This window comes from Lepidochelys kempii, chromosome 22 (assembly GCF_965140265.1).
Source record: "Lepidochelys kempii isolate rLepKem1 chromosome 22, rLepKem1.hap2, whole genome shotgun sequence".
NCBI classification, from domain to species: Eukaryota; Metazoa; Chordata; order Testudines; family Cheloniidae; genus Lepidochelys; species Lepidochelys kempii.
In genome coordinates, this window is record NC_133277.1 from 4,458,419 (window position 1) to 4,484,293 (window position 25,875).

At 46.8% G+C, this 25,875-nt stretch overlaps 1 protein-coding gene across 3 annotated transcripts in view; it reads right to left on the reverse strand.

The window, feature by feature from the left end:
• The window catches only part of KIRREL3 (kirre like nephrin family adhesion molecule 3), a 727,360-nt gene that overhangs the window by 135,686 nt on the left and 565,799 nt on the right, over positions 1-25,875 (reverse strand). For all 3 annotated transcript variants that reach the window (XM_073320929.1, XM_073320928.1, XM_073320926.1), the window contains exon 7: positions 5,906-6,011. In XM_073320929.1, coding sequence (XP_073177030.1) covers positions 5,906-6,011 — 106 coding nt within the window. The remainder of the gene's footprint in view (positions 1-5,905; positions 6,012-25,875) is intronic.

Sequence of the window (25,875 nt, forward strand, 5' to 3'; positions counted from 1 at the left end):
CCTAAAACCTGTTTGAGTCCCTGCCCTGGGAGAGTCCCTAATGGAATGAAGCTCCTATGCCACACACCGCATGCTGTGGCCAGAGCAGTGGGCCTGGCCAGAGGAAAGGGGGCATGGCTGGGCATCCCTTGCACCCTGGTGATACCACAGGCTGGGGCATTGGGAGACAATGCAAATTAGAGCAGCCCTCAAACTGCTCTAACGTGCACCAGTGGTGAGTGGAATCTAGCCCAGCACTGAGTGCCCCAGGGCCACTGAGATGCAAAGGTGTCATAAAGCCATTTCAGCAACCCCTCCGTAGCTGCACTAAGTTGAAGCTGAGGAAAAGGCTAGTTCAAGCAGTCTTGAGCTCTGGGGTTGTGTCAGGCTGCGGCCAATGTCTTGTCACTCAGCTAAGGTGGGTTGTTCTCCCTTTGACTGTGCGAGTGAATCCATCATGGTGTAACGTCTCCTGGGAAAGTTCACCAAAGCTATTTTCCCAGCTTGGCATGTGCTTCATCTTTTTTTTTTTTTTTTTTACCATACATAAGAAAACTGAGCTACTTGTATCTTTGACATTAACTGACTTCTCAAATGAATAACTCTTCTTTGTAACTAGGAATGCAATTATTGCTTTATTGATCTGATGGCAAGATTTCCAGCTAGCAGGAATAGCTGCTACCAGCACACTCGATTGTGCTAATTAAGCTGTAAAAGTCTAACAGGAGGTAAAAAGAACAGGAGTACTCGTGGCACCTTAGAGACTAAGAAATTGATTTGAGCATAAGCTTTCGTGAGCTACAGCTCACTTCATCGGATGCATTTTTTTTGTTTGGTTTTTTTCCCCACTGGATGCATCTGATGAAGTGAGCTGTAGCTCACGAAAGCTTATGCTCAAATCAATTTCTTAGTCTCTAAGGTGCCACAAGTCCTCCTGTTCTTTTTGTGGATGCAGCCTAACACAGCTGCTCCTCTGAAACCTGACAGGAGGCAGGTCATGATAACCTGTCCCCGGAGGTGCTGCTCAGTTAACTTGACCTGGTTTTGATGTAAAAGTATAAATGATGGTGTGTGTGTGTGTGTAACACCCAGTGAGGAGCGATGAGCAGCTGAGTACAGGTGTGAACATGAAAGCCGCTGCAATGCTGAAGGAGACCAACAAGAGAAGCGATGTTGGCTGGTGCACTGGCTCTCAATCTTTTTTCATTTGCGGACCCCTTTGGGAATCTATTGTCTGTGTATATAGTTGAATTCTGTACAGTCAGTTTTCAATCTAAGTCATTCATGGACCCCTTAGGCATAATCCTCAGATTACGTCTACGGAGCACAGGTTGAGACCCACTGATCTATAGGTAGGGCACTGGAGTGGTGGTCAGGAGACCTTGGTTTTGTTCCTGGTCCTGCTGTGCGACTTCGTCGCTTCCTCTCTGTGTGCCTGTGCTTCCATTCCCACCCTTTGTCTACTGAGACTGTAAACTCTTTCACTATGTATCTTTCCTTCCAGAGTCTGGTGGTGTCACTGAGCCATACTCAGCAGCCCCTTCCATGACTTTAGGCTGTGTCCAGCAGCCTCAATGAAGAAATCCTTTGGATTCACTACAACTGAGTCTTATCTCTTCTATACCACTGTCATTCCCTGCATCGGCCAGAGGGGACACTAGGTGTTTCTGTCCTTCTTCCACTGTTCGCTTAGTGTTATCTCAGGAGCAAGAGCTCCAAACTCTCCTTGAGAGAGTTGAGAGACATTGCTAGGCTTGGCTGATCCCCGTTGGTTTGTTTGGGAAGCCCTGATGTTTGGTTGGTGCAGACTTTGTTGGGGGGGGGTGGGGTTGGGGGTTAAAACAGAGGCTCCCCAACTTCCCTCCTCTGAACCTGCACGTGGCCCATCAGAGCACCCCTCAGAACTGACCGCCCTGCATTTTCCACGGCAAAGCTAGATCCACCAGCAGCTCAAGATAGCAGGTGTGTATACAACAGCTTTGCTCTGAGGGAAGCAGTTCAAAGCATGTGCAATCAGATTCCACTGTCTTCATTTTCCTCGCCCTTGTCTATCCAGTCACAGTCCCTATTGCCGGAGCACAGAGCACCATGTGCCAGGGATGGGGCTGTCACAGGATTTCCAGGCACGTGAGGTGTGTTCTGGCCACTGTCTAGACAGCTCTTCCTACTCTCTCCTCACATGTTGGCTTGTGGCAGTGTTCTGGCCACTGTCTGGACAGCTCTTCCTACTCTCTCCTCACATGTTGGCTTGTGGCAACTAGAACAGATGCATGCAACCCAATAGTAGAGTTCTCAGATTCCAGGACTGTGAGTTTTATTGACCAGGTCTACACTCATGGATACACACACCACCCTGACTACACTCCCAAAGTCCTGTCCCAGCTGGCACTGGGCTCAATATAAAATCTGGGAGGGATTCTCTGGATGGGCAGCCATGCCCTGGTTGTTCCAACATCTTGCTCAGGAAACTAGAAGAGAGATCCTGCTGGACATTGTGTGTCTTGCAAGATACTGGAGTCAAGACTCCAACTGAGAGACCTCTGTCGTCTATAAGCATCAGCTCTGCTAGGGGACCAAAAAGGATTCAAATGCATGACACATGTAATGTCCAGGGGGATCTCTGAGATTAAATTTGACTCAACTGGAAGTTTATCTTTATAGTTCTTATACGTCTGATCAGCTTAAGGGTACACAAGAGTCGAACCACAAGGTCCAGCATGTGGACTGATCCAAAATGCAGCTTCCCTAGGGAGGAGCCAGTCCAGCCTCGGTATCCTGGGTTGGTTTGGGGAAGCACATAGAATCATAGAATATCAGGGTTGGAAGGGACTTCAGGAGGTCATCTAGTCCAACCCCCTGCTCAAAGCAGGACCAATCCCCAACTAGATCATCCATTCTCACATGTAGAGAATGGATGATGAGGTAATTAATAGGCAGGTCTACAGCACCCTTTGATGATCTCAAAATGTTTGACACAGGGACCAGATTGGGGGAAAAAAATTGATAGTACTGTCCCAGGCTCCACCCCTAACCCTTGCTTACGTAACGATGCCAAAATGAGTTACCAACGGGAGCAGATTGTGCAGATCTTGATAATATGATTGGCCCTCTCCTTTCTCATACGCTTTGATCATCAATGAAGAGGTTAATGACACCACTAATATGTAACATTTATATACTAACACCTCAGAGTTACAAACACCAGAGTTACAAACTGACCAGTCCAGACCTCATTTGGAACTGGAAGTACACAATCAGGCAGCAGCAGAGACAAAAAAGCAGTGCAACACAGTACAGTACTGTGTTAAACGTAAGCTACTAAAAGAAAATAAAGGCAAAGCAGCATTTTTCTTCTGCACAGTAAAGTTTCAAAGCTGAATTAAGTGAATGTTCAGTTGTAAACTTTTGAAAGAACCACCATAATGTTTTGTTCAGAGTTACGAACAACTTACATTCCGAGGTGTTTGTAACTCAAAGGTTCTATGGTATACCGCTTCACAGGTGGAAAACACTGTACCGTAATTAGTCGTTGGCTAATTAAGTCACACGTCATATGCAAGTGGTAGGCAGGGAAGTATTATTCTACGGAAGAGGAAATTGAGACAGGAAGGTGAAATGACTTGCTCATCATCACACTGTGAAAGGCTGGGTTAGAACTCAGAGCCTCTTGATTCCCTAACCCGTGCACATTCCACAGTTCATGCTGCACCACTCTGGCCATTTAAATCAGTGCCCCTGGGATTCAGCGTTAACACTCGGCTAGGATAAATGGGTCTGCTCACACCTCTTCCAGAGCTATTGTAGCAGGCTGTCCACAGATTCAGGCAGACACCACAGCACCGCTATGCAATCAGTCACATTCTGAGCATTTTCTACCCAGTCATAAGGGCTAGAAGGTTTTGATTTTTTTAAACTCATAAGCTTAGATGCTGGGGTGCAAGATGGACCCTCAAGAAAAGTGACCCCTGGTGTTGAACCAGTCTGACCCTAACTCTTGAAATCATTAATTAATTTACCACTAAGAGACCCCCTGGGAGGAGGGTATCATTTCTGAGGCACTGACAGATTCAATGACTTTCTCCAAGGTAATTGGCAAATTTAAGACTGGAACACAGAAGCCCTGGCTCCCAAGCCTCCTCTCTAACCTCTTGTCCAGATATTAGCAACTTTTTCTGGCCTGTGATCCCAGACTCTGCGACCTTCTCCATCTAGCTGGATCTGGCCAAGATCCTCCCCATATTTGGAGCAGGGCGGTTGTGAGTTGTGCTGGTTGGGAAATTGTTGAGGAAACTTTTTTTTGACCAAAAAATGCCAATTTTTCTAAAACTGGTCATGAAACAGGGTCAAACTTGATGAATCCCCTGAAACGAAAATTTTTTGGAAAAGAAAAGTTTGGAAATTGTCAAAATGTTTCGTTTTGACATCTTTTGGTTGTTTGAGTTGAAATGACTTTCCAATTCTAAATTTTAGTCCATTTAAATTTTAAAAAGGTTTTTAAAAGTAAAAATAAAAATGAAACGTGTTGAAACTGACTTGATCAAAACAAAAGGTTTTGATTGACCTCACATAATTTTTTTTTCCAGTTTGTTGGTTTGCAAAAATATTTGAGATTTTTGAATTTTTGGAATGCAAAAAAATGTTGAAATCTCAGAAATTCTGTCAGGAGAGGAAAAACATTGCCTGCCCACCCCCAGTCTTGAGTGAACCCCTGGCCCCGTTCTTGACCCCCAGTTTGAGCACCCCTACTCTACGCCAGTGGCTCTCAACCTTTCCAGATGACTGTACCCCTTTCAGGAGGCTGATTTGCCTTGCATACCCCCAAGTTTCACCAAACTTAAAAACTACTTGCTTACAAAATCAGACATAAAAATACAAAAGTGTCACAGCACACTAGTACTGAAAAATTGCTTTCTTTCACATTTTTACCACATAATTATAAAATAAATCGATTGGAATATAAATATTGTACTTACATTTCAGTGTATAGTACATACAGTGGTGTAAACAAGTCATTGTCTGTATGAAATTTTAGTTTGTATGGTCTTCACTAGTGCTTTTTATGTAGCCTGTTGTAAAACTAGGCAAATATCTAGATGAGCTGTTGTACCCCCTAGAAGACCTCTCTGTGTACCCTAAGGGGACACGTATCCCTGGTTGAGAACCACTGCTCTACGCTATGCAGCCGTCAATGATCCTGCATTTTGCCTTATACTGTTCCGATTAAACAGCCTTTGCCCATGGGTACCAAGAGTGCAACAGAAGCCCAGAGATGCTAATGAAGTTATATCTTTCGAAAAGACTGTAAAAAACATACAAGCCCCAAATTCTCCCATAATAAACTGTTCATTCAGTGTGTGTTTTGATAGTTATGTCCTCAAACATATGGTTACACCACCGTGCTGCCAGGGCTCTAATCCCCTCTAAAGTGCCAGTGAATCTCTGACCAAGGAGTTTGGTGTGTGCAGCAAAATGCACCCGGCGGCCGATGCAGAGATGGAGTCCATTAACATACAACATCACTATCAATGGGAGAGATTGTGGCTGGAGCACCAGACAGCCTCTCTGGCTGCAGCAGCCCTGCTCAGCCAGGAGAGGGAATGGGTATGCAGGAGCAGGTCCATTCCATTCCAGGAGGGAGTAGTGGTAGCTCTATACCCCAGCTAATGCATCGCATGGTCAGTGCAGCTGGGGCAAAGCCCAGCTTATCCAATCCACAAGAGCAGCTGCCAGTGTGTAGCCACCCATGGTAATAAACACAGCAATACACAACAGCTCCAAAACCACTGGCTGCACTCAGGCAAGCTACAGGAAGCAGCTCCATACGGCCAGCCAGTACAGCACACCAACATGAGCATGACTCCAGTAGGGGGCAGTGTTAAACAGACTCCATAATGAACAGAGGCCAGCTCCTTGCGGGCAATCTTACCTGTACTGGGTTGCTGCTGGGTTGGCCTTGGCAGAGCAGTGAAACTTCACCGTGTTGTCCTCAAGCACTGGCTGGGGCTCTACGGACAAGTTGACGAGAGGCGGGTCTGTAAGGAGACATCGACAATCCATCAGCTGTCACATGGATAAGTGTATTTCGCTGCCAGGGAACGTGAATCGCTCAGCCCCTGCCATGCCTTCTGCTGCAGTGGGTGAACGCTAACTGGCAGGTATGTGACCCAAGTGATTGATTTAACCCTTTCACACCAGAAGTCCAGAGTCCCCAAAGCGTTTGGCGAAGCCATGTGCTCTTTGGGATACAGCAGAAATTGGGGAGTTGGGGCTTACGGGCTCTGTTCCCAACTTTGCCATTTATTTGCTGCATGAGTCTCATGGTCTCTTTCCCAAATCTGTGCAGGGCCTTTCCACCCCCAGTGCGGCTCAAGGGGCATCTTTCTTCGCTCCAAGAGACAGAAGGACTAAGAGGCCTTTACCAGGTTCAGAGCCTGCTGTTCCGGAGATCAGCTCAGCGATGGGCTGAAGAGGATGCTTTGGATGGAGCAAGTGCCAGCAAACACTGGGGCATCTGCTGAGTTCAGCAAGGATGGTGTGAAAGGCAGCACAGGGGGGCATTTGCAGCATTGGGGTTAGTTCACAAGTACACTCTGCTCTCCTCAGAGCTTCATGTGTTATTTATATTGCAGGATTATTTGTATAGCAGCAGGAGCTCAGGCCCCATTGTGAAAGGGGCTGTACACATGCATTGTTCAAGACAGTTCTTACCCTAAACTGCTTAGTCTAAATAGACGAGGCAGAGAAAGGAAACAGAACAGAGCAGGGACTAACTTATCCAAGGTCACACAGCAGAACGGCAAAGACAACCCAGGTCTCGGCAGCCCCCAGCTTAGCCACTGGTCACACTGCGGCCCTAGTTTTGGCCACACACCCATCAGGAGCTGCTTGTCTATGGCTGGACTTCTCCTAATTCTGGCTGCGGAGGATGTACCTCAGGGATCCTAACAAAACAGGTCAGCTTTTAGCGTATCACCCCCATGTGTTTCCTACATTTCTCTCTCCTCTCTAAGGAGACTATTAGCAAAAGAACCCCAGACAGTTAGGCCTCTTACATATAGGTACTCAGACTACATCACCAATCTATCTATCTGCAGCACTCACGGATCACTCAGTAGCTCATCATCATTTGCACTCTCCCTGGGAGGTGAGGCATGATGCTCACTGGATCCTCCAGCCAGTCAAAGTCCAGTTCAGGCCTGACATTTTTCTCTTTCCCCCGTCTCTTCTCCTGCCTGGTTTTTGGCCCTGTCTGTTATCTGGGCAAACACTGGGGCAGAGGCATTGGCTGACCCCTGGCTTCGGAGGCTAATAATTCAGAGATCATCCCAGCTGGAGACAACTCAAGATAAAGAGCTGAAAGACAGATAAAGAAACTAGAACCATCCCGTGCTAAATGACACAGCACAGCAATTATCCTAATGCACACACACATCACGCACAGCCACACACACACAGATATGCACACACTGCACACATCACAGCTCACACAGACACACAAAAACTAGCGTACACACATCTCTCTCTCATACACAAACGCAACCTGGGCATGTATACACAGGGGCCCACACAAAGACACGTGTCGCACTCTAACATACAGCCACACAATATTCACTCCTAGGCACACTGTGCATAGACACACCCACCCACCCACCCACAAGGCAGCAAGCCAGACTTGTGCAACGTATGCTGAGAATGTGTTTCTCTTCTAGAGCTGCTGAGCCCTCTTGCAATCACAGAACTCAGGCAACAAGCAGCCAGGATGCATTCCTGTCGGCCCAGAGTCCACATGCTGATCTGCTGCTTACATGTTTGCCCACTACCACACCACACGGACCATCCGCTCCTGCTCTACGACACTCTGCTCTATCCAAGGCCTCGGAGGCGGATGGCTGATTTACAGAGGTGTTGAGCAACTGCTGCTCCCATCAGTTTTACTTGGAGTTCTGCACCTCTGCAAACCAGGCCCTGGGGTTTCAGTGGGGTCCATCTAAGCCATGTGGGATGGGGACTTTTCCAAGGGAGACTTTCAGCGGTCTGTTTAATGGCCTGGGGCAAGATCCGATGCTCCCACATTGTTCATGTTAATAACTTATGCACTGAACCAAAAATCAGCTAAGGGTCCAGCACGGGGACTTGCTAGCTTGCTTTCATTTCTAAAGCGAATGGCTCAGGACTTTTACAGCCCATAAGGTCGGAGCACTTCAGGATCCTGCTGGGATGCAGGCTTTGTGATCCCCATTTTACTCACAGGGAAACTCGGCCACAATATTGGAAACGTGACTTGTGCAAGTACCCACAGAGGTGGGCACAGAACCCAGGAGGCCTGGGGCTCACTGGGACCATCCTGTTGCCACCATCATTTCCAGGATTAGAGCCCTCAAGACTGAAGGCCTCTGTTTATCCCCCACATGTGCCCTGCACACTTCAGCAGCTGGCCTGCTCTCCCTTCATTCTCTCACTAATGGGTCCCACCCTTGACCTGGGAGAATTAGCTCTTGGGGAATTCTGTTTTCGAGGCCCATTCAGATCTCAGCCTCTGTGTAAAGGCCAGCAGAAGTACCAGTGATTGCCAATGGGGATGGTGATCTTATAATCTAGACACTTGTTCACTGGCAATGGGTTGGAGGCAACCAAGCCACCCAACAGTGGACAGAAAGTAACAACAGAAAGTGATCACTAGTGACCTGAGCCCCTCTATCTTGAGGGCCTTCACTGTTGGAGAAGAGAGAATTTCAAGCCTTTGTTGGCGGAAGAAAGTAAAGCCCTGAGACAGAGTGTGCTTGGGGGTTGGCCCATGACTTTTGGAATGAACTCGCTCAGGAACGAAGACCCATCACAAATCTTCCCACCTTCCATGCCAAAGGCAAAGTGTATTTCTTTGATCTGCAATTCTCTAACATCAGCTTAGAGTAACAGCTATATATCCGCCCCCTCCAAAACAAAGCACTCCCCTGAACACGCTTCTCCCCTTGGGGAGAGGATGAGAAGACAAACACATGACACACATGTGGACACGTCACTTATTTCACTACTCAGCCCCAGATAGGCACCTAAATACCTTTGCCTAACTCCCACTGATTTCTATGGGAGTTGGGCACCTAAATATCTTTGAGGATCTGGGCCTCAGATGCTGCAGAGATGAGCATGGGATAAGAACCTATTTAGTTTAGAATAGAAGAACCATCCTATTAGTTAGATGGGCCTCCTCTAACAGTGACATCACTTTGCATTTCTTTAGTGCCTCTCCTCCCAAAGGATCCAGAAGCACTTTCCAAGCCAGCCGTGCCCATCACATTCCTACACTGCATGGTACTTGATAATATTCCCCTGCTGGCTAGGAGTTCTTAAATCTACCACGATGTAATCCACATACGAGCTCAGACATGACATTTCACATAAAAAAAAAAATGGAGGCTTGTGACTCCCATTTAAGGGAATAAACTGTCTTGCTTTGAAATGTTCCTGTCTCACACTGCACTCTGTAATGATGATTTTTTGTGCATCTATTACCTTGAAAGTGGCATTTACTCTCTTTCATCAGCCTAATCATCCCTGCCAAGTCCTAACTGGTGTCACAGACCTTTCTTTAGACTGATACTCTCTGTATTTTGCCTTTTATATGATAAGAGTCTAAAATACTGACTACCCAACATTTAGAAGAGAGGTAAAAAAAGGAAAAGGAAAAGGAAAAGGAAAAGGAAAAGGAAAAGGAAAAGGAAAAGGAAAAGGAAAAGAAAAAGAAAAAGAAAAAGAAAAGCTTCAACAAGGGTTGGACATTTATATGGCTATGAAGACTACCCAGACTTAGTTAATGACAGGGTTATTACACCCCAAGCTTCAGGGTTTAAGCTGATCTCTAATGAACTGAGACCGGGATTGGGGAAGATGATCCCACATCTACTACTGTGGGGTTCTTACATCTTCTACTGAAGCATCTGGCCACTGTACGAGACAGGATATTGGACTACAGGGACCCTCGGTCTGATCCACTTTCACATGTCTTATATTGCTTAGCAAAAGCTCTATAGAGCTTGGCTTTATCAACAAGTCTTCTAGGAAGCCACGGCATTTCCCAATGTGATGTCCTAGCTTTCTCTGTGTCTGTGTCACTGCCTGCTAGTGTCTGGACCACAGAGAGGATAAGGGATCTACTCCTAGTTCCAAGGAAAGGTTTTTGTTTCGTTCACGTGAAGCAGCAGGGATCCAGGCCGTGGTCCAGGGTTGGTGTAGTGACTTTGTTTATAGAACATGGATTCCTTACACTGTGATCTAAGTACCCAGAAATACAAAAGGAGCTCACGACTCAGAGCTCAGTAAGGATGAGGTTCAATCGGGCCTAGGAGGGTACAGCTGCCTTTGTGAAGAGGCAGGTCCGCAGGGGGACATCCATCCGGGATAGATCTGGATGCTGGGATAGGCATGGCCAGAAAGTCAGTTCTTTTGTATGCTTTGGAGCCTCCACTGGGGTTAGAAATCAGCCCTCTGCAAGCCAACTTCATGTGCCGCAATCACAGAGGGGAAGTCAGCTGACCACTGCCACCACCTGCACAGATTCCTCATCCTCCACTAGCAGCTTGTTTTCCTATGGGACCTACTGCTAAAAGCAGGGGATCCTCCCACTGCCCTCTTGGGGACCAGTACAAGCGCTCTAGGATTGCACCTGTGCTTGTGTGGGAAATATCAGTGATGCTGCCCCAGGGGAGGCCACCTTTGGTCTGAAGGCACGGCTGAGAGAGACCTCAGATGGGATTCTCAACGCTGCCTGTGGGATTTGGATGCCAAGAGCCTATTAAAATGAATGGGAATTGGGTGCTGGCTGAAATCCCCTGGGCAGCTTTGAGAATCCCAGCTGTGGTCTCTCTCAGCCATGGTCTCAGCCTTCACACCAATCTCATTCAGCTGCCCTCCTGGCCGACATACTGGGGGCTGAATAGGGGACTTCTGGAGCTATGAGCATGAGCTGCTGCAGCTTGAGCTAACGAGCCAAGGCTCCACAGCTGGGGCTATAACAGACTGGCATTGGCCCAGAGAACGACCTGGAACACACGCTCACCAGTGGCTGACACCAGCATTCGTGGCTCCACTATTCACCAGGGTGGCACCTAAAAGTGGGATGAGTTTCAGAGCTCCCACAGCTCCTGTTGACTTGAGTGGGGACATGGGAACCCTGGGTCATGAGGCTGCTTTTATTTTAGGTGCCTAAATGTGGGGATTTAGGAGCCTAGCTTTAGTCACTCAGAGGGCAAGGTTCTGGCCTTTGTGTATCACACTGGAACCAGGCAGCAGGGCATGAAAAGTAACAAAGGGAGAAGCAGTTGACTAAATTCTTCTGAACCTAGGAAACTGGCTTCCTTTGAATGCTGATTGGAACACATTGCAATGATGCAGCTTCCATCCAAGGAGCTTCTTAACTGTACCCGCCTAGGGGCCCACTGACGTAGGTGAGCATAGCGAGCCCGTTGTATGGAGGGAGGCACTGCTATTAACCCCACATTTCACCCCAGGCATGGAGAGAGTAAAGCCTGGATTGCTCCTCGCCCTGTAGGGATATGCAGGGCATAAGGAGCTTCCCCCTTGTAGAGGGGGATAGACATCATCGCCGTCCTTGTGCTCCCACACACAAGGGCCAGAGGAGCCTAGAGTCCCCAAAGGTCCTCCCATATAGCTCAAGCCATGATCCTGCTGCTTCTTGCATGATCGTCAGTGGAAGAGCCAGGAACAGAATGCCAGGGTCCTGGCTGCAGGCCCATTGGCTTAGCCAAACTGGACATTAGTCACAAATCTGTGACGGTGATTTAACCATTTGAACACTCCACCAAGGGAAGCGGGGGATTCCCCATCTCTTGTTGTTTTCAAATCAAGCCTGGAGGCCTTCCTGGAAGAAGCTTTAACCAAGCACAAGATATGGGGCTGGGTATAGGAGTAAGTGCATGAAATTCTATCGCCGGTGATAGACAGGAAGATCTAATGGTCCCTTTTGGCTTTAAACTCTACACATCCTTGTATCTACGAACCGAAACGTCCTTCCTCCCTCCCAAGGGTGTCCAAGGGTCCTGTCTGTATCACAAAGGTATTATGATCCAGGTGGCGAGCACATCCACTGCGTTTGCTTCCCCTTAGCTCATGTTTCACTAGCTCTCTCTAGCCTCCTTCTCTCATACTTCTTTCAAACAGGGCTCAGAGAGAGAGCAGTTCAGCACTCCACTGGACGTATGCAGGCAGAGTCTTTTTGGTGACAAACTTGACAGCTGCCTCTCATTAATGCTAAGCAGCAGAGTGGGCAGAGCTAGTGGTGGTGGTCAGGGGCATCAGTCCCCAAAGAAGTGGCAGGTCTCCAGGAGATGGGAGCAGAGTCTCATTGCTCGGAGCTCACCAGCTTGTCATCCAACGGGGTGTCGTTTGTTCATGAGATACCTGCCTCGCTTGCGAAGAGGAAAACACAAAACCCCTTTAGAGTGGCGCAGAATGGGGCTCGTTTGCATGGTGTGTTCTGCAGTGGGTGTCCGTGCTGAGTTTGGTTTGTGCTCACCCTTTCCCTGCTAGATATCTGTGGGACTTCCATGAGGAACATTGGTAGGGGGAACCTGTCATTGACAATGTACCATCTCTGCATTCCCAGGGATGCCAGTCGGGCACCTTTTCCGGGCAGAGGTACACTGGAGGGTGCGCTGGTCCTGTAGGCTGAGCGGAGAAGCCGTAAAGTGGTTTGTTGAAAAACTCCCAGAGCAGCCAGTTCCCTTCCGCCTTGTGAATGAACAGGCTCCTGCATCTATAGAGATGCTGAGTTATGGGCGTTCCTCACATGTGCAATAACCCAAGTGCTCGTCGCATGTGATAGAGACAGGCTAGCTGAACCACACAGCACAGAACAGATGGTGGTGAGATGGATATCCAGGCAAGACAACACAAGAAAGATGCTCCCCAGCTTGGCATTCCCATCAGAAATTTGGAGATGAAGAATGAGACATCTTTAAGGATCCAACAAGCTGCTTTCCCTAGCTTCTCTCTTTAAATTTAGCTTTTTCAGTTAACTTCATGGTGGTGGAAACGTTAACAGCCTTGAAGAATGATATCCTCCTATGATCGACTATTCCCCTGTGTTCACACCCTAAAATACACTATTGTAATAATGTTTGTCCAAGGTATGCCTTCTGAGGTATCATTTAAAAACTCCTAATTTGCTGATCAGTAATGTCATGGCAAAATGCACATAGCAGTGTTGTGTGTGAAATTATAAACATAAACTGAGATCACGACTAAAAGTATGTTTTCCAGAGAAGTCTAGGGAGTGGCTAAACCAGTTCCTTGGAGACAGAGGGGAAGCTGATGCCTCAGCCAAGTGTAAACAAGGCTAATAGATCATTACCTGCTAGTGGCTATTCTTTGGCAGGGAAGGGACTGGGGCAAAACATCTTAGCAAAGAATCAGCATGGAGTTCCTGCTTGTTGCCTTGCTCCCAGCTGGAAATGCTTCTCAGCGGGGGGACTGGCACCCCAAGATACCCCTTTCTCTCTGCCTATGGCATTCACTGCACCTAAAGAGAAAAAGGTAGTAAGCGTTGGACTATGGGGGAGGGGTTCGGCCAGGAAGACTGCTGAAAACATGTGGTGAGAAACTTTGCTTGAATCTGATACAGTTTGTTAAGCTAGGTATTAGTAAATGCCTTATCTTTATTTTTCTTGTAACCATTTCTGACTGTTATGCCTCATTACTTGTATTCATTGAAAATCTCTCTTTATAGTTAATAAACTTGTTTTACTGTTTTATCTAATCCAGTGTGCGTAAATTGAAGTGTCTGAATAACTATTTGAATTAATGAGCTGGTTTATTGTTCCCGTAAAGGAATAATGAACTTAAAATATTTTGCACGGTCCAGGAGAGGGCTGGGCAGCACAGGACATACAATGCTGGGGGGAAATCTGGGACTGGGGGTGTGTTGGGGTCACCCTGCAGTATAACCCAGGCTGGTGACAGCCAGAGTGTAACCCAAGTGTGGTTAACAGGCTACAGTTATACCCAGATACTCAGGATAGGGCTTGTATGCTGAGAGGCTGTGAATGTTCCAGGTGGGAGCTACTTCAGCCACACATTGAAAGGCACCCAAGGTTGCAGGGCAGGGGTGACATGTTAGTCTAGATTGTACCTTGGTATGTCACACCTCCATCTACCCACACACAGGTACAGAATGAGTATGTTTCACCCTCACCCCACTGTACTGTCTTGCCTTGGCCCTGAGCTGGGAGGACCCTCCCCCCCAGGGGGATTCATAGATTATGAGGCTAGAAGGGACCATTCGGCTCATCTTAATGTGAGCTTGTGTGTGACCCCAGGCTATAGAACCTCAGAGAGTCCTGGCTAACATGCACTTTCCGTGCTCCTCTTGGGGTGGTGCTCTGTCTCCTACTGGTGGCTGGGTCACACCTAGCAGGCAATGAGCTACTAGCTCAGACAACTGAGGTTTATACTCTTAGAAACATAGATCCCAGGTCCAATTCCTGCTGCTGCTGACTCAGCCAGGAGGGCGGTATTACAAGAACAATCCATTTCACCTAAGCCACTGAGCCCCCATCCGACAGCACTTTCCAGTGATAAGAGCTGCAGCCGAGGCTAGTGCACCCACAATGGGCTGAACGCCAGAGAAGAGGCTGGGGAGGAAGAAAGCTCTCCTGCAAAAATAGGCATTGTTGGTCCTTGGTGCCTTCAGGATTGGGTCCAAAGTAAGACAGATGCTGCTCCAGGCTCTCCCTGGTGGTTCCTTAGGGCACACCAAGCGAATCAGAGCTGTGCGGAGCTCACCTCAGACGGAAGACATCCTTTCTGCAGGACCTCACTGGGCTGAGCTCGCTGAGAAGCAAAACAAGGGAGTGGCAGAGTTAGCCCCTGTGAGTGAGCTTGGCAGGATTCATAGGAGTGGGGAGGTCATGCAGAGAGGTGGTCATCTCAGAGGGACAGAAGACAGAAGAATAAATATCTGGACAGCAAAGCAGGTTGCTGAGCTACCTTCTCCTTCACCGGGCTCCCACCTCATTAGGTGGGCAGAATTTACACTGCCAGCTCCCTGCTTTGTTGTGAGCACAGCCACCTGCCTCCTTGATGGGAAATTATGATGGGAAATTACAAGTATTTTCAATTTACCCTAATCTCATTTAAAAATGTGCAATTCAAATGGCAATAAAGGCAGAGCAGTTGGGAATATAAATGAGATGTGCTAACACAACAGCTCAGAGATATATAGCGCGCTCCTAATTCATTTGCAGGTGTCCTGACACTTCCCCATTGTTATACAACAACAGCTAATCACCTTCCTTTGTTAAATATGAATCACACTTCTCTTTAGTAGCTTCCCCATTGTTTGATGGTTTAGTAGCTGTGTTTAGGATTTATAGAGGAGCCTCTTTGTATAAAAAGGAGCAGGGCTCCCTTCTGCACTTAAAAAATGTAGATAAAAAGAAGAAGGAGAAAATGAATTAAAAAGTCTTTGATCTTTCCTGTCACAAATGGGATTGTGCTTTCTAATGCTCTGGTAATGTTCCAGAGATTCCCCGTAACAAAGGGAGACACCTGCAAATATTTTTAAAAAGACATTTACATAAATGATAACTCACCATAATGTAATGCTACTCAGTTACAATTATAATTCCTTCCTGGCTGCTTGCAATTAATTCGAATGATTGAATTGACTTGACCCAGCCGGCAGCCAACTGGGAGGAGTGCATACATGCATGTCCACATATACACATATATTGCATAATCTCATTCACCAAACATTATTTGGTATGAACAGGATCAAGACTACTGGCTTGGGCCCCGATTCAGGAAGGCAAATGCCTATCTTTGAGCCCCTGAGTACTCATTGACTTCAGTGACTTGGAGGTATGTTTCACTGCGGAGTTAGCAAGGGCTCTTACTTGGGTGTTGTCCCTAATCCCCCTCCTGTCCACACACAGAACCCTCTCACCTGAGTTCAGTGCTGCTAAACCCAGGCCAGCTGGCCGGGTGAGGGGTAAAGGCTAAAGCCCAGGTGCTGCTTCCTCTAGGGCTAGTAGTGAGGACACAGGCTACACGCCTTGCGTGCCAGTAGTCCTCCAATTGCCCCCTTGTGCCCGAAAGGACAGACACATTCTCTCACAATTCTTCGGGAAAGAAGCTGAGCTGCTCAGCTTCTTGGAAAGTTAGAGACTAACAAATTTATTTGAGCAGAAGCTTTTGTGAGCTACAGCTCACTTCATCGGATGCATACAGGGGAACATACAGTGGGGAGATTTTACATATACAGAGAACATGACACAATGGGTGTTACCATACCCAGTGTTACGAGAGTGATCAGGTAAGATGAGCTGTTACCAGCAGGAGAGCGGCGGGGGGGGGAAGGGGGGGTGAGAAACCTTTTGTAGTGATAATCAAGGTGGGCCATTTCCAGCAGTTGACAAGAACCTGTGAGGAACAGTCGGGGGTGGGGTGGGGGTGGGAGGGAGGGAGGAGACTAAACATGGGGAAATAGTTTTACTTTGTGTAATGACACATCCACTGCCAGTCTTTATTCAAGCCTAAGTTAATTGTATCCAGTTTGCAAATTAATTCCAATTCAGCAGTCTCTCGTTGGAGTCTGTTTTTGAAGTTTTTTTGTTAAAGAATTGCCACTTTTAGGTCTAACCAATTTATTTGAGCATAAGCTTTCGTGAGCTACAGCTCAAGTGAGCTGTAGCTCACGAAAGCTTATGCTCAAATAAATTGGTTAGTCTCTAAGGTGCCACAAGTACTCCTTTTCTTTTTGCAAATACAGACTAACACGGCTGTTACTCTGAAACTTTTAGGTCTGTAATAGAATGACCAAAGAGATTGAAGTGTTCTCCAACTGGTTTTTGAATGTTATCATTCTTGATGTCTGATTTGTGTCCATTTATTCTTTTACGTAGACTGGAAATAGCCCACCTTGATTATCACTAGAAAAGGTTTCACCCCCGCCCCGCTCTCCTGCTGGTAATAGCTCACCTTACCTGCTCACTCTTGTTACAGTCTGTACGGTAACACCCATTGTTTCATGTTCTCTGTGTATATAAAATCTCCCCACTATATTTTCCACTGAATGCATCCGATGAAGTGAGCTGTAGCTCACGAAAACTTATGCTCAAATAAATTGGTTAGTCTCTAAGGTGCCACAAGTACTCCTGTTCTTTTTGCAGATACAGACTAACATGGCTGCTACTCTGAAACCTGTCAGCTTCTCTGGCAGCTTTAAGATCCATGCGATATGTCCGCAGAAGTCCTAGCACCCCAAGAGGGGAAGAGCAGCACCAACGAAGATGCAGCCATGCGGGGTAGGGTGACGCAGTGTGGCTGCTCACATTCGGGCTAGGCTAGCCTAGGTGCTGGTCACCTGAGTTAACGCTGCAGTGAAGGCAGACTCTTAGATACGTGCTTAAGAAGTTTGCTGGATCTCCATTGACTCTATTACTCTGTTTGCGGGGAGAGTCAAAGCTTACACATGCAGGGCATGTGTGGAGCTGGAAGCAGGGGAAAGAACATATATGCTGCCTCCAGGGACCCAAGGAGCAAGGCAAGTACAAGCAGAGGGGCAGACTCTCATGCCCTTGCTCATGTTGACCAGTACCTTGTAAGGTGCTGTGAAACAAAAGGATATCAGAGAGTCTGACCAAAGCTGGAGTCCTCTGCAGTGCCATGCAACTAGCCCACCAGCCACCTGCATCAGAAGTTTGGTGTATGACCTCCTTGCTCTAAACAGCCATGTCAGTGGGTGGGAAGTGTGTGTGCGCGCGGAAGCTGTTAGTGACGTGTGTGTTTGTGGCGCATGGATGGAGGTTCCCTGTTAATCAGGAGGAGGAAGGAATCTGTGCTGTTCCCCGGTGTAGCTCAGGAGCAAAGAAAGCCGTCACGATTCCCTGTGGGATGGATGGTTTCACCAGAGAGCATGGTGCAGCTCTTATTGCACCCTACTGCACCACTGACATCTTGAGCTGTCTTGTTGAGAATGAGGCCCCCTTCAAGGGGGCCCCCAGGGCCGCAGGATTAGCAGCATCATTTGAAAGAGCACTGATTCTAACACTTGCACTGAGCGGAGGGGGAGGAAGAGCAGCAAGGCAGCACCTTCTGCCCATCTAGGGGAGAAACCGCCATGACAAATGGGAGACGCACAGCCCCTTCAGTACCCGCTTGCTGTTACAACGTCCTGCAATGCTCTGGCTTACGTGTGGAAACCAGTGATCCGGTTAGAGACGCAGCGAACTAGGAACAGTTACGAGGCAAAGGCGCTGGGAGGGCTCTCGCACGAATGTCCATGAAATGCTTACAGATCCCTGCATGAAAGGTGACTCATAGCTACCTTAATCCCCTTCGCCCTCACTACCACCTTGAGCCTCTGCTCATGCCAGGACCAGTTTTCATCTCCACCCGCTCTCGCCTAGAGAGGAAGGATGGTCTGGCGGCCTAGGTGCTAGTGTGGGACTCAGGAGACCAAGTTAAATTCTTTGCTTGAACGTCTGTGATCTTGGCCAAGTCACTTAGTCTCTCTGAGAGTCAGTTCCCCCACTATACAGTGGGGAACGCAGCCCAGCCCTGCCCTGCCTCCCAGGCATGTTGCGAGTATAAATACGATCTGAAGTCCTCAGATACTTTGGTACCAGGAACTGTCGTTACATCGGTTAGAATCCCACGCCCCTGACCTTGCTGTCACTGACTTCCCCTGAATTCTCATTCCTTTATCTCCATCTCACTTAAAGAAAAGCACAAACCTACAGGCCCATTAAAAAAGGCATTGAAATGAGCAACCACATGGTGCACAGAGGCGCTGAGCTTCCAGAAACGGGTCTGACGAAGCAGCAAGCCAGCCCGTCTCCATCCTGGCACACAGGATGTGAATTTCAATACAGTCACTGGGCTCCGGCAGTATAAATAGTTTATGGCATATCAAACTATTCAACATGATTTTAATCCCACTTGTGATGTTCAGCGCATAACTCACAGGAGTCTGGCTTTGATGTGGCTGGTGGAATGAAAATCACATTGAACAGACGTTCCAGCTGGAGTCACTTAGTGTTTCCATTACAAACCCTGGTGGGGTTTTAGGTTGGTTTTTTGGAAGGGGGAGGTGGGCTCATGACTCAGCTATTTTATTTGGAAGGCAGATCCTGAATCCAGATGTGTGGTATTTAAAGCAAACTTTCGCTACCATCAGATAGACTAGGGGTCCCCCCCATCACTGGATGGGGTGAACAGTCTTGTTATGGTATAAGAACCTTTTTTGATGCTCTTTTAAGTGAAAAAAAATAAGAAGTTAATCTGCTATCAAGTGATTTATTAGGCTGTTGGTTCATGGGATGGACTCGTTCCTTGGAGTGCTTATTGTTAAAGGAAATGTCTTTCAACCTGGGACAGTAACTACTGTGCAGCTATATCAAAGCTAACATGTGGCATAGCGTGTGCAGTGGAAACTGGACAACACAGACTCCAGGCCAAATGCTCTGGGAGACATATGGGCCATGCAAGGTCTGGGTTTCAGTGGAATTGGTATGACTGTCTCTGAGGAGGGAGGCCAGGAGTTTCAAAGTGCTGTGTGCTATGGAGATGTTCTCTTCCCCAGCCATAGCATGCATTGAGCAAGTAGGAGTAGGGCTAGGCCAGGGGACCGTAGGGCTGTGGCTCTGCAGCTCGGTGGATGTATTGGCCAAATCCGCTGTGCAGGGGCCATGCAGCAGGGAAGGGTGCTTGCCAGGCCTGGGCCGTCAGCAAGGAGGCTCTGAGCCCCCCCGTTGACTTCTGCTATCTCTAGCTCCACCATGAGAGCACAGCTCTTCCTGAAGCTGTGATGCCAGGGAATTGCTCCCTGCACACCAGTAGTGGGGTTTGGGGGGAGGCGGGGAAATTCTACCAGACAGAGGGGAAAGCCAGGGTATTAATGCTGATGGGGTCTGGCATGTTTAGGGGAAGGAGAGACGCTGCTGCCCATTCTCACCCCAACCCCATGGGGTTCCCACACAGGCTTTTGCGGGGTCACTAGGGAATGTTACAGCACTGGGAGGAGCATCAAACTTCCCCCACTGCTCAGGCATAGGATAGCCAGGTTCTCAACATCTCCACCCAGGGCATGTTTAGATTTTAAAAACCAGGCATTTTCAGAGCATTAAAGCAAATCTTTCTGGAGTACACATCCACCAATCCATGAGTAGTGGCTTCTACTGAGTTAGCCCAGCCTATTATGCAAATAAGGAGGCAGATCTATGTAGACCTCTTCTTGGGTGCCTAAACTAGCCCTTTTAAGAGTAAGACAAGGGCCAGTGGCTCCAGTCTTTCTGCCTTCTGTCTTCTCCAACTACCATGACCTGGCTATATTCTGCTTTCTCCTTGGTCTCCTCCATGCATGCAAGTATGGTGAAGATATGTAAAGCTGGGTGAACACTGGATTTTCCACGTTGTGGGAAATTCCAAGATTTTGAATTTTTTTCTGTTCCAAAACAGGAATGAAAAAACAAAACAAAATACAAAATTTGCCATGAAACAAAACATTTCAGGGGAAAAAAAATCATTTCATGGCAATCGACAGGTGGTGTTCAAATTCTCTTTTTAAAAAACAATTTTATATTATTGTCTGTGTGGATGGTGGTGCCAGGAGGGCTTTGGCTTTCTCATCCATGGGATGCTGTTGCGAGAAGGACTGATGAGCAGAGATGGGGACCACCTAGCAAGGAACTGGAAGAGCATCTTTGGATACAGACTGGCTAACTTAGTGAGGGCAGCTTTAAACTAGGTTCAACAGGGACAGGAGACACAAGCTCACAGGTAAGTCCAAAACATGGAGACCTAGGTGAAGGGTCAGAAGCTGGGGGAACATGGACAATCACAGCAGGGACAAAGGAGCAAGGAGGAACTATAGAGGGGAAATATAATGTACAGCGTCGATGTCGGTACACTAATGCAAGAAGCATGGGGAATAAACAAGAAGAACTACAAATTCTAGTGAACAACCACAATTATGCCATAATTGGCATCACGGAGACTTCATGGGATAATTCATATGACTGGAATATTGCTATAGGAGGGTACAGCTTTTTAAGGAAGGACAGGCAGGGGAAAAGGGAAGAGTTGTGGTTTTGGGTAGCAAAGATACACTTGGTTGAGACAGAAGTGGGAGGCATACCTCTTGAGAGTCTTAGGGTAAAGATAAAAGAGGCAAAAAAAATAAGGGCGATGTCACGGTAGGGTCTACTTAGACCACCTAACTAGGAAGAAGTCATGGATGAGGCTGTTTTTAAACAACTAACAAAATCATCCAAAGCACAGGATTCAACGGTGATGGAGGATTTCAACTACCCAGACACCTGTTGGGAAAATATAGCGGGGCTCAGATTATCCAACAAGTTCTTAAAAAGTTATCTCCAATGCATTGCATTACTGAAGGTGGAGAAAGTGACTAGGGGAGAGGCTGTTCTAGATTTGATTCTGACAAACAGGGAGGAACTGGTTGAGAATTTGAAGGTGGAAGGCAGCATGGGTAAAAGTGATCATGAAATGATGAGTTCATTATTCTAAGGAATGGTAGGAGTGAAAACAGCTGAATATAGACAATAGACTTCAAGGCGGCAGACTTTAGAAAACTCAGAATTGGTAGGCAAGATCCCGTGGGAAGCAAGTCTAAGGGAAAAAAGAATTCAGGCGAGTTGGCAGTTTTTTTGTTTTACAGAGACATTATTAAGGGCACAACAGCAAACTATCCCAATGCATAGGAAAGAGATTAAGTGTGGTAAGAGACCATCCTGGCTTAATCAGGAGACCTTCAATTACCTGAAACTCAAAAGAGTCATACAAAAAGTGGAAACTAGGTCAAATTATGAGGGATGAATATATAAAAAAAAATGAACACAAGCAGCTAAGGACAACATTAGAAATGCGAAGGCAAATAACGACATTAAACTAGCTAGGGACATAAAGAACAACAAGAAAACATTTTAAAAATACATGACAGGAAGACCAAGTACAGGGTAGGCCCATTTCTCAGTGAGGAGGGAAAGACAATAACAGAAAACACAGCAATGGTCAAAGTGTTAAATGTCTTTTTTGTTTCAGTTTTCACACACACAAAAAAGTTAGTGAATGGATGACTAACACAGTGAACATCACTGTAAACGGGGTAGGATCTGAGGCTAAAATAGGAAAAGAAAAAATTAAGACAAGTTTCTTAGACAAGTTAGATGTCTTCAAGTCAGTAGATCCTGATGAAATACATCCTAGAATACTTTAAGAATGGTCTGAAGAGATTTCTGAGCCATGAGTGATTATCTTTGAGAACTCATGGACGACAGGATAGATCCCAGAGAACTGATAAAAGGGCAAATATAGGCCCTATCTATAAAAAGGGGAATAAAGACAATCCAGGGAATTATAGACCAGTCAGCTTAACTTTGGTATCTGGAAAGATAATGGAGCAAATAACCAAACAATTTGTAAGCAAGCACCTAGAAGAAAATAAGGTAACAGTCAATAATGGATCTGTCAAGAACAAACCATGTCAAACCAACCTAATATCCTTCTTTGACAGGGTAACAAGCCTGGTGGATAGAGGGAAGCAGTACATGTGATCTATCTTGATTTGAATAAGGCTTTTGATACTGTCAACATGACCTTCTCATAAACAAACTAGAAAAATATAGCCTAACGAACCTACTATAAGGTGGGTGCACAATAGGTTGGAAAAGTGTACTCAGAGAGCAGTTATAAGAGGCTCACAATCAAGCTGGAAGGGCATACTGAGTGTGGCCCTGCAGGGATCTGTCCCGGTTTTGGTGCTATTCAATATCTTCATAAATGATTTGGATAATCATACTTAGAGCATACTTAGAGAGTAAAGTTTCAGAGGATACCAAGATGGGATGAGTTGCAAGTGCTTAGGAGGACAGGATTAGAATTTGAAATGATCTTGACAAACTGGAGATATGGTTCGAAGCAAATAGGATGAAATTCAATAAGAACAAATGCAAAGTACTAAACTTAGGAAGGAGCAATCAATTACACAAATACAAAATGGGAAATGACTTCGTAGGAAGGAGTACTGCAGAAAGGGATTGGGGGTCATAGTGGATCACAAACTAAATAGGAGTCAACAATGTAATACTGTTGCAAAAAAAGCAAATATCATTCTGGGATATATTAGATGAAGTGTTGTAAGCAAGAAAAGAAGTAATTCTTCCACTCTACTTAGCACTGATAAGGCCTCAACTGGAGTATTGTGTCCAGTTCTGGGCACCACACTTTGGGAAATCATAGAATCATAGAATCATAGAATATCAGGGTTGGAAGGGACCCCAGAAGGTCATCTAGTCCAACCCCCTGCTCAAAGCAGGACCAATTCCCAGTTAAATCATCCCAGCCAGGGCTTTGTCAAGCCTGACCTTAAAAACCTTAAAAAATATGTGGACCAATTCAAGAAAGTCCTGAGGAGAGCAACAGAAATGATTAAAGGTCTAGAAAAAATGATCTACAAGGAAAGAAAATTGGATTTGTTTAGTCTGGTGAAGAGAAGACAGAGGGGGGAACATGGTAATAGTCTTCAAGTACCTAAAAGACTGTTATAAAGAGGAGGGTGATAAATTGTTCTCCTTAACCACTGAGAAGTAGTAATGGGCTTAAATTGTACCAAGGCAGATTTAAGTTGGACATTAGAAAAAACTTCCTACATGTCAGGGTAGCTAAGCACTAGAATAAATTGCCTAGGGAGGTTGTGGAATCTCCATCATTGGAGTTTTTTAAGAGCAGGTTAGACAAACACCTGTCAGAGATGGTCTGGATAATACTTAGTTCTGCCTCACACCCGTTGAGGTCCCTTCCAGTCCTACATTTCTAGGATTTAAAAAAGTTGAAATGAAGAGTCATTTTTAAACGGAAAATCAAAATGCTCCATTCTGCCCCGCCCCCACAAACAAAATGTTGTCAAAATTAACATTACCGCAAAATGTTTCCCTTTTGACAAATCCAAAGGAAAAACATTCCATCTGGAAATCTCCAGCCAGCTCCATTGCTGTCACATGGTACTATCTGAGAAGCTGATGCGGCCATGCAAACAGACAGTCACATAATGGCGTACACACAAGGCAGCAGAGTGGGGGGAGGGTGCAAGCAATAGGTGCTTAGCCCTGATATTCTGCAACTGTGATATTCTTTTAATGTAGTTTCTTAACGGAATTGTCTAGGTTAAAACAGTTCTATAAACTGGGTTTATTCCTCTAGACACCCCAGGATAGTCCGCGGAGATCCTCCCCTCTGGGACCCTTTACATCTTGTAAAAAGAGCTGGAGTAGCATGAAGAGGCCCTAAAAGCCCCATAACTGGCCAGGGGAGGATTCCTCCAGTGTAGGCACTGTGGAAGACCACCATCAGATTGCCCTTCGACTGGAGGAACCCCTTGCAAGCCCACGTGGAGGGGACATGCTGGGGGTAGGACTAGGGATGGGAAAATGTGTTGTAGGTAGGTCTGCCGCACACGGTGTGGATTCTAGGCAGTACTGTGTGGACAGGTTGTGGCAATGCAGCTAGGCTCCCAGAGCGGTTTTAGGTTATGCCAGGGGGCCCTCCAGCCCTCAGAGCAGCCCAAGCTGGGGAGGGTGCATCAAGCCATCTTAGCCCTCCCTTGCCCCATGGAAAACAGGCACAGCACAGAATCTCATGCAAGGTGCACAGTGAACCCAAGGACTTCTGCTTGCAAGGATGCTAAAAACTTTCTGCGGGGGATGCACTACATTTTCAACGGCACAGGTCAATGCCCATTACATTAGACAGCAAAGGCTCAGTTCTTCCGGGGCAGACCGCACAGACCCCGAAATCATCAAAATCCATGGATTACTCAGGTGCTTCTGGGAAGAGCACTCAGCACCTTGCAGGATGGACCTCAGAGTGGGCAGGAAATGCTGCCTAGCTCGTTAGGCCACGCATGCATGGTCTGGGCTACAGACTACAGACTGCTTCTCAGTCACACTAAGACCCCTTTACACTGCTGTGGCAGCCCAAAGGCTCAGTAAGGAAGGTGAACATTTCACTCACATTAAGGCTTCTTTACTTTGGTGGTGTGTGTGTGTAAAAGAGCCTTGCTGCAATTGAGAATCGGGCCCACAGCACCACCTGTATGTGAAATTTGATTTCCAAACCCTCGTAAGCTCACTCAAATCAAACCCAATTTTCCCAGCAACACTTTTCTTCAACGTGGGCTATTTCCAAGCTGAACTTCAATGCTCAGACCCCTGACATGTTGACGCTGGAGCTGTTCAAATAAAGGGATCCAAGCACTTTTTTGTTTCTATAACGGGGACTGGGAATGTTTCCCTCTGTCCTCTCATTCAAAAAGGGTCAGACATTTTTTGCTCAAACCGCCGGGGGGGTGGGGGGGTGGGAAATCAGGTAGAGACGGGACCTGGAAAGCTTCAGCCTGGGAGATGAAAGGTTTGGAACATTGCGGAGGATTGAAAACAAGGAGTTAAAATGGAAACATTTGTGCTACTTTAGCTATAGCTGCCATTAGCACACCAGCTGCGGCACACGCCTCCGTGCACGTCGGACAAAACTGACCAGGGAACACAAGGCCCATGTGCCATCCAAGTCCTAGCTCTGCACAGGGGGATTTGACACCACCTCCCCATTGCAGAGATCCCTTCCAGAGCCTTATGCACTATGTATCTGCCCGCTTTAACTCCTAGAGCTTGCTTCTGCACTGCCATGCACCATGCAAAGCCATTGACACCAGTGCCGAGCAGCGGTATACAACACTCCCCTTCTAATTGGGCAGCATTTCACATCTGCCTTGCACAGGTATCACAGTGATGAGGGCCATATAAAGTACCTGGGTGCACAGCTAGCTAGGTAGACAGAATGAAAAGGGAGAGCTAGTGAGTGCCTGCC